General features: G+C 42.5%; 2 protein-coding genes across 4 annotated transcripts in view; both read right to left on the bottom strand.

Annotated features, from left to right (window-relative positions):
* LOC118117875 (B-cell receptor CD22-like) overlaps positions 1-9,258 on the bottom strand; it is a 620,655-nt gene that overhangs the window by 146,268 nt on the left and 465,129 nt on the right. The window lies entirely within an intron of this gene.
* LOC118100140 (beta-1,3-galactosyltransferase 5-like) lies at positions 2,450-8,360 on the bottom strand. 3 transcript variants are annotated; one of them, XM_035144917.2, is made up of 3 exons: positions 8,235-8,359; positions 4,560-4,585; positions 2,450-3,694 (listed from the first exon to the last, which is right to left on the bottom strand). In XM_035144917.2, exons 2-3 carry the CDS (start codon positions 4,564-4,566, stop codon positions 2,625-2,627), a joined length of 1,077 nt encoding a protein of 358 aa, XP_035000808.2. In that variant the 5' UTR covers positions 4,567-4,585; positions 8,235-8,359; the 3' UTR covers positions 2,450-2,624. The 3 variants fall into 3 exon arrangements, with proteins under 3 accessions (XP_035000808.2, XP_035000800.2, XP_035000826.2); XM_035144909.2 differs by lacking the exon at positions 8,235-8,359 and adding an exon at positions 5,795-5,919; XM_035144935.2 differs by lacking the exon at positions 4,560-4,585 and having other exon boundaries at positions 8,235-8,360.

Genomic DNA, 9,258 nt, shown 5'->3' with positions numbered 1-9,258 from the left:
GCACATGACGGGTGAGAGGGGGATGGGGTTTACATTTTCAAAGTATCTGTGTTGTACTTTAAACAGATTTCAACTGGACCTCATGACCAGGACTCAAGTTATATTACATTTAAAGGATTTACATATTTTCAAGACATTCATTTTCTTTCGTACTTTCTTTCGGGCTCTCATTGTTATTCAAATCTGTCTCAGACCTAAATAATATAAATATAAACATTAGTCCAAGCCAACCTGCTAGGAGATAGAAAAGGAGATAAGCAAATTCCTCTGCAGTGTGTGTGTGTGTCGGGTGGGCGCAGACAGGAAGTGACGATGTGTCTGAACACAAACGAGTCATCCTGCTCCGACTTGCTGCTTCAGGTAATGACTGTAAATCTTGTTCCCGAGACAAAGTGCAAAACTCCAGACTGTCCATGAAGCACCCGCTTCACTGCATCATTAACAGGATTCACACACTCAAGAAAAAGATAGTTACTTGCCAGATGTAACCTGGTACTTTGCTGCACAGTGGGTGAGAGCCAGCAGTGATTTATGTCGTGGTCCCAGACACTGAGCGGGATCTCTGGCGTTAGATGGCAGCACAACAATGAATGATGTGTGGAGCCAGGGTTTGGGTTTTCAACATGTGTGTGATTTATGCCGTCAGCAGCAAGAGGGCGAGCAGGGCCTTTGACTGGAGGATCCTCCCTATCTGACGGAGGGAGAACAGATCGCAGACAGCTGGAGAGAGGAAGAGACCAAGGGAAGGTCACGGTCCTCAAGGCCGAGACCCACTGTTCACCGCCAAGGACTCACAGACACTGAGGTTGGTGCCCAATACGTCAGTAGCTGCTTTCAGACCTGCACTGTACTCCGGATAATCTCCTGATACCTTCTCCTTCCAGCGCCCCCCTGACAAATATCCAAAAGGGCCCATGCAAGAAAACAGCAGGAGACGCAAAACTGAAGGAAAGAGAGTAGAAATATATCAGGAGGAAGAATTGCTCCCTTGCCATCTCCTGAGTTCATGTCAACAACTTTCCCACTGTGAAAACTCCTTCACACACACACACACACACACACACACACACACACACACACACACACACACACACACACACACACACACACACACACACACACACACACACACACACACACACACACACACACACACACACACACACACACACACACAATTACCCACAGTTCATAGCGTTGTGGCCACGGCATCCGCGCACAGCACCAAGGTAACGCTACAGAGGCCACGCCCCTTCATTATGCATCATTTTAGGCCCATACAGGTCATGAAGGGGTAACTTAGCCGTTGAGACCAAATCAGGCTGTAAACATGTTTAATTCTGACAGTTTGGGAATATTATCAACTTAAATGTTGTAAAAACTTGTACAGTAAAGATGTAAATACATCAAAGCCAGTATGATTATTATTCAATACTCATTCATAATCTAATGCCGTTTGTGTTAATGCCTGTAGATTTTACCTGGTGTTATTCTGCCCTCTTGTGGACAAAAGGAGCAACTACAGCAGTGCAGAGGGTTGATTGCAGAGGCAGGAACAAAACTCCACTGCTAACTTTATAAATTGCAACATACATTTTCCAAATATGACGTCAAAGATTTTATGAACAACGTCCATTTTATTGCACCTTCAAATTCTTAAGTGGTATGAGCGGCAACATTTCAAAATAAACTAGCAACTGGGTGATGAAAAATAGCCTGATGGGATTAAATAGTTTCTAGTTACAAACCATAGACTGTAAATAAACGTGGTCGACACGTCTCCATCCAGAAATGAAGCCAAAATCTGTTAAGATACTAAAGTTGACATTTCACCCCATTTTTATAATAACCAGATGAGTAATTAAGACTCAGCTTGCTGGAATAAAATCAGATAAGAATAAATTACATTAACCAGAGAAAAATCTATTTGATTTTTTTTTGTACTTTGATTATTCATTTTTTGGTCCAAGTCCAATCCACTAACATGGAGGAGGCAGGGTTTATGACCGCCACTGCAGCCAAACAGCGATGGAGACGCGGTGGCTTCACTTTTGAGGAGTCATCATGTCGTCCATCTTTATACAGTCTGTTGCAGACTCGCAGCAACACAAATGAAAGACAAACAGACAGATTTCTCCAATCATTAGTAGGCTACTCTTGCTGCAGAACTGGGTCCAGACCTTCTCTGCAGTTACACCCCCTCTAGAGAATGTCAAGAGATTCTCTGGACTGTCTGAGAATCGTTGAGGATCCTTTCCCCCGAAAACACGAGATGATTGAATCCACAAGTTGGTTACTCCAAACACGTCTATAACCAAAACAGCTCATTTTTTTCAACTTCTCTTCATGTGGATAAAATCATGTTTCAGACAGAGACTCGGTTCAGGATATGAAGTAGTACAGTTTCGAACTGTCAGCTGTTTGAGAAAAACATTAGATTACACAAATATTGTGGTTTCAAAGCATTACATTTATTTTATACAAACATTTTTATGTTCAACTTCTGCAAAAACTGAATAAATCCTCCACTCTTGGTTTTCCCCCCCAGACTAAATATGAGATGAAGTCGCCCCACCATCGCCCACAAGAAACTACTTTCAGTTCAAACAAACATGATCTGAAGCTCAGCATTTAGCGTCTGGTCCTTTGCTCGTCTCCCAGTATCTCTTCATCTGTGCGATGCTCGTCGTTGTCACGGCGATGACCTTTGAGAGGCTGCAGCTGCTCAGAGGATGCACGGGGTCGACGATAAACATGGTGTTTTCCGGGGGGTCGGTGGGGGAAATGCCCAGGTGCTTCAGACACATCCCCAGGTAGGCGTCTTCAATGAAGAGCGGTTTAATCCGAGGAGAGACTTGCAGGATCTTCCAGGGAAGGTCCAGGGACATGACGTAGGCCATGCCCAGAGGATAGGGGGGGAACTCCGGCTCAGCGATAACGTCTCTCGGGAGGTAGAACTTATTAAATGGGTCTCTCAAAACTGGGCTGTGCCACCACACCAAACCTGTCATGTAGTTTTGTTTGGCCGTGCCGGGATCCAGCAACAGTTTGACCAAGTTGGGGACATTGACCAACATGTCCGAGTCAATCTTCATGACGTAAGAAGCGTTGGTGCAGTGAGCAGCCAGCCACTCCAGCATGACCATGGTCTTGATGGTCAGATTGCCGTAGCTGTCCTGGAAGTCGCTCTGGATCAGGTCGCGGTGCAGATCATTCTCCTGACTGAGTTTCTCTTGCTGCTGCCCAGCATCAGCTCCTCCAGGCAGGCCCACTAAGAAGAGCGTCCCCACCACCTCACCCTGAACCACTGTCTCACTTCCCCATGTCTTTCTGATGGCGTCCCGAGCCGCCACATCACTGGGCGCGACTGGGACCATCATGAGCAGGAAAGGAGACCTGGTCCTACACGTCGGTGTGTTGTTTATGATGAATTTGTAGTTTCGTGGATAGGCCACATGATATGGCCCAGGATCCTCCCACTGTGGTTCTCCTGATGATGGTGTTGTTATTTTAGGAGTCATTCTTGGAGTCAGGGTAGTTCCTCGACTTTTAAAAGCAGCATAGCTGATCTTGATTTCTGAATTCCCGAGAGACAATCTCCTGTCTAAGTTCATATTGACCAAGACGATGGTTGCCACTCCCAGGATGCAGATAAAGATGCGTTTTATCTGAATCCTCCCGTTCTCCATTGAAACTGCAAAGAGAAGAGACTCGTGTTATCCAACGACAGCAGCACTTTCTCAGAAATAACAATCCAGATTAAACAAGCAGCTCATAGTTCAGTCACCTACCATGTCAGTGAAACACACACACACACACACACACACACACACACACACACACACACACACACACACACACACACACACACACACACACACACACACACACACACACACACACACACACACACACACACACACACACACACACACACACAAACTCTTAGATCTGAATAGCGTGTTAACAACTGTGGGATTAGCGAGAAAGTTGCTAAATGAAGAAGAGAGCATCGAGTGCTTGAGCAGAACGAGTGCATGTTTAAATATGTACGAACTGCTTCAACTCAAGAGTTTGTTCTTGTTAAGTTTTTTCATAAACGTGACTTTTTGTCCTGTTGTATTTAATAGGAAACTGCCCGTCTCTTCACACCTCGGAGGCAAATGGCCGGCGCCACGAACCGGAGCGAGGGTGAGATTAAAGAAGAGACGCACTGTGCTGTATAAAATACATTCTCCAGGTTTACTTTATCTGATCCATTTCATCATTGTGTTTTCACAGCCTGAGCCCCCCCCCCACACACACACACACACACACACACACAACGAGGCAGTCACTGCACATTTGGCCGAGACTCTAGCTGCAAGTCCGGATTTGCAGTGTGGAAAATGACGCCATTGTATGTAAGTAATTGTGTTTGTTTACTGTGGATCTTCCAACGGTGATGTAGCGAGGCTATTCCCGTTTTTAATAATATACTCATGTTACTCATGTTGTTTTCCAGCTGCCTGTCCTATGACGTACTAAGACGTACTAAGAGCCAGTATGAAGGAACTTACTGTACATCCAACCGGACCTTGCAGCTCTTGCAGCAGCATTGAGAAGTTCAGGAGTCGACAGAGAAGAAAGAGGGTAAGATAAGATTCATTAGATCATTTTTCAGTTACATGTGTAGGTGTATGTTGTCATTGAACTGTGCTAATTGTACTGATTGTGTTTACAGCTGATTGAAGCGGGACAGATGACATGGATCCATCCTTCCACAGCCAGGAGCTCACCGACCTGTGTGCCACACTTCAAATAAGACTGGAAGCTACACTGAATCTCACAGCTACACACCACAGACGTCTACACACTGGAGCAGATTCGGACAGAGTCCCACAAAGAACTTATGACCCAGAGGCGGCAAAGAGACTTGTCAAGCTTCACCTGATTAGTTTTTCACTGGCTAGGCCAGTTGTGTTTTTACATTATTTGTGCTGTATGTAAATAAAGCTTTGACTCAACATATACCTTGTTAATGTTTTTTTCCCTCTACAATATGTTCAACATATAACATCAAGCATCACAGGAATGAATGTATAGTCTTCAGTAACTGCAGTGCTTTTGGTAATGGCTTACTAATAATATATATTAATTAATAATATATATATATATAAATTATTAGTAATAACTATATATTAATTATTATTATTATTAATATTGTGTGGGAGGGGTTTACCCACGTGTGTATTATAATGACCCAGGGTGACCAATAGCAACAGATCTACCAGCCAATCACAAGTGACTTTTCGTCTGTGGTTTCATCCAATGGTGAAGTGAGATAAATTCTAACAAGTGATTCGCTGCCACTCATATGCTAATTAGAAAACACCTTCGCTCCGCGACTCCACGGCGGCACGCCCCCTTCCCCAGCCCCCACCACTGCGGAACCCGTTCCTGGTTGTATGTGTCTAGGGCGAACGCGGAACTTGCCATCTGTAAACGGGCACTGTCTGCCAGGGATTAGGCGAGTTTGCAGAGGTTTGTAGAGACGAAAATTCGTCTAGTGAACAACATAACTAACTCAATTATATTCTCAATTCACCCGACAGAGATTACGAGCACACCGGTAAATCAAATCAACCAACAATGATAGCAGAAAACACCAGGAGACACTGCACATGTTCGAAGTCATGAAATATCACTTTTTTAAAAACGCATCGTTAGTGGAACACGCGAGTCGCTGAGTTTTCTGATTTGCGGAGGTCACCAATGGGCAGTCAACGCACCATCGCTACCTTTCCTAACTTACCTTGAACGGACCTCTGCGCCGCGTCGTTTCCTTTTTTTCCGCAGTAAAACCCCGAACAGACAAATCAAGCTTCCTGCCAGTGCACATAGACTCCCTGCATGCCCTTGCCCTTCACAGGAATCCGGACTTTCGGGTCTATCAGTAAAGACACCTACCAGTTTAATTACTAGTCTCAGTGTCTAGAGTTTCTAGACACAGCCCTTGACAGTGGCGTCTTGTGAATATTATGTCTCGAGACGGTGACCTGGATTTAATTTGATTTCCTTCTTTTACTATTAACTCACCTGTAGTGAAAAACACTAGAGTTTCTAGACACTGATTTGCAGATTTTTTTTCCATTTGTCTTGATATCATATTTGTATTATCTGATAATTGAGAAAGTAATTAGAAATCAGTGATCAAAAGCAGTTACAGCAGATTAATCAACACATTTAATCTCATCATTTATTTTACACCTCAAATTTGTATTAGTCCTGTTGTTGTATTTTGTACTTTATCATAAACTATAAATAAATCTAAAATACAACCAAATATAAATAACTATTCTACAAATGTAAAGATAAAAAACAATTTTTCTGAATTATTTATTCTGTAAAATAAAAGTGTTCATATCTGCAAAAACAATAGATTCCGATGCGTCCATTTTTCATCATCCAACAAATGAATCAGTCAGGCTCTGCTTAAATTAAATGTAATAATTATTACACATTATACAAGAAGTTTATCTGAGTGATCCTCCTGAAACAAAGTCCCAGCAAACAACAGCATTAGCAGTTCACACACACACACACACACACACACACACACACACACACACACACACACACACACACACACACACACACACACACACACACACACACACACACACACACACACACACACACACACACACACAGCTTTAACCACTTCACTCCGGCCTCCAAGCGGTATCGTGGAATCCGAACGTCACGATCTGATGAACATACAAGGTCACGTTATCTGGCGAGACCTGCGATGCCCCCAAACCAGACACTTCAGAAGACCTTGAATGCAACGAGATATCCTGTCCATGAATGTGACAAACAGCTAGTCTGAGTGCTCTCTTACATAGAGCACACACCTTGAGCCACATCCTGGTAGTGACTCTGTGGCGTTTACACATGACAATCAAAACTAGGATACATTACATTACTAGGATATAGTGAAAGTCTGATCATTATGTGCTCCGTGCTGATTTTAAGAAGGAATCACTTCACTGTATTGCAGCAACCAATAACGTAAGATATGACTGTAACAATGGATCTATGAGACCGAAAGAGTTACTGCAGTCTTCAGCTTAAATCAGTGGTCACCAACCTTTGAGCCCAAGATCACTTTAATTCCAAACATAAGACGAGATCTACCACCCTGATATCTTCCAAAAATCCCAGTCAAGAGGGTCATACTTATTATTTGTTTGCAATTTCTGTTAAAGGCTGAATGTACAAGAAGTAAATATACATAAAGGGCAGTTGTGCAACTTTTTCTATTCAATGCAAAGTATTTAAATTAATATCAATTCATATTTACAATGCAAGTTCTGCAGAGGAGCTGCTACTGCAGGACAATGTTTTTACATAAAGGCTTTGATTTGAATGTGGCCATAAATTTGACTATTTCCTTCTATGAAAGAAGTCCCTTGTACACAAATAAATACCAGTACTACACAGTTTTGAAAAGGCATTCAGGAAGTGTTGCAACCATTTGTTTGTGACATAAATTCAGATAAACATTAAAACTCAGGTGAAAGATCATTTTCTCTGTTTATTCTGCTGTGAACCACAACGTGTATCGGTCTGAGACACAAATGTAGTTACAACACTTTTTTCAGAACCTGTTTCAAAGTAAAAGCCCTCCAGCGTGTCACGTTCTGAATCCACTCATTCGTTCTAACGGGGCTCTGACTGTTATCGACAGACCGGAAGATGCGCATCTTCATACGAGTCCTGACATTAACTTCAGTGCATAAACCAACTTGTTCTTAAAGGAAATGCAGGAGATAAACCGGCAACTCCACCGCCAGTAACCGACACACAGCGCGTGTGAAAAACAGACAACCGACACACAGCTGATCTGCGGCGCAGAGAATGCCATCACCTACCTAACCTCAAACCACAGAAACGGCTTGTGGGCAGATGGGAAGTGAAATTTCACATAAAACCAAAAACCATTGGCAAGGCAATATTTCTCTAATTAGAACCCAAATAACAATCATCTTGAATCCATCATAAATCAAGAATGGGGGAATAAAGTTCGGAAGAAAAACATACAACACGTGAATTAAACAGAAGATGTGGTTTAAAACTCCAACTCGTGGCGAACAGCAGTTAATGAAGATCACTTAATCGCCCCAGGTGGAGATTACCTGGTGATCACGTTAACTGAACTCCGAACATCTTCTTAGACACACAGCTCTTACCCGTTTGCGATGGCGCTACACGCAACCTACAGCGTTGTCTGGCGTGACGAGTCCAACCGACCGCTGTTTACGGACCAGGAGAAACGCAGAGTCCATGACATCTGCCGTTAGTTTCTGAAGAGCGGAAATGAGGCTCGCAGTGGGCGTTCACCTGGCGCCAGTTTACCGGTGCTGACTCCTCCTAGTTGCTACTCCTCTGCGGGCGTGGTTTTTAATATGTAATTGTTTATTTAACACGTGTAGTGAACAGATTGAAGCAAATTAACTACACTACTACAGAGTCGTGTGTTTGGTTGTGACTTGATTTTAATAAGTTAATAAGTTAATATCAATACGCTACATGTGTAAGTTGCATGTGATAGTAACTATATGTTTCACAAATGTTCTGATACAGGCTGGTATAACCACCATTACTATTACCATCTCGTTTATTTAGCCTGTTATGGAATTTACAGTGAATTAGACAGTTTAGATAAGATTATAATCTCCACACACCACTGTTGTAAACAGTTCTCATATTTATTATATAATTATGTTTTCACACTGAGAGAAGTGGAGAGACTTGATGTGGACTGTTATCAACAGCTCTGTGGGAGATTATCACCTTGAATATTACAGATGAGGTAGAAAGACATTTTATCTATTTGTACAATGTTTTATTTCTTTCAGTACATTACATTTCATTTAGCTGATGCTTTTATCCAAAGTGACTTACAATATGTGCATTTAACCATGAGGGTACAAACCCAGAGCCCAGTACATCGGTTCTGTCTGAAATCGGTGGTGCTTCCACCTGCTGAACACAGAATAAACTGTAAGAACCAGTCTTTGCTGGAACATACACAACATATAATGTAACTGACTGCTAAACCTGGTAGGTTATGCAGATTGTTTCATTTATTATTTGGGTTGGGTTTATTTTGTTCTTTATGTTCAAGTAAGTATCGTGTTATTTAAGTTAGTAATTTGTTGTCCTTTTAAACGTAGCGACTCACCTCGTGTAAATTATATCGGTCCACGGAGC

The sequence above is a fragment of the Hippoglossus stenolepis genome, chromosome 2 (assembly GCF_022539355.2).
Source record: "Hippoglossus stenolepis isolate QCI-W04-F060 chromosome 2, HSTE1.2, whole genome shotgun sequence".
Lineage (NCBI taxonomy): Eukaryota > Metazoa > Chordata > Actinopteri > Pleuronectiformes > Pleuronectidae > Hippoglossus > Hippoglossus stenolepis.
Note: the sequence above shows the minus strand (reverse complement) of the source record. Positions and strands in the feature narration are given on the sequence as shown.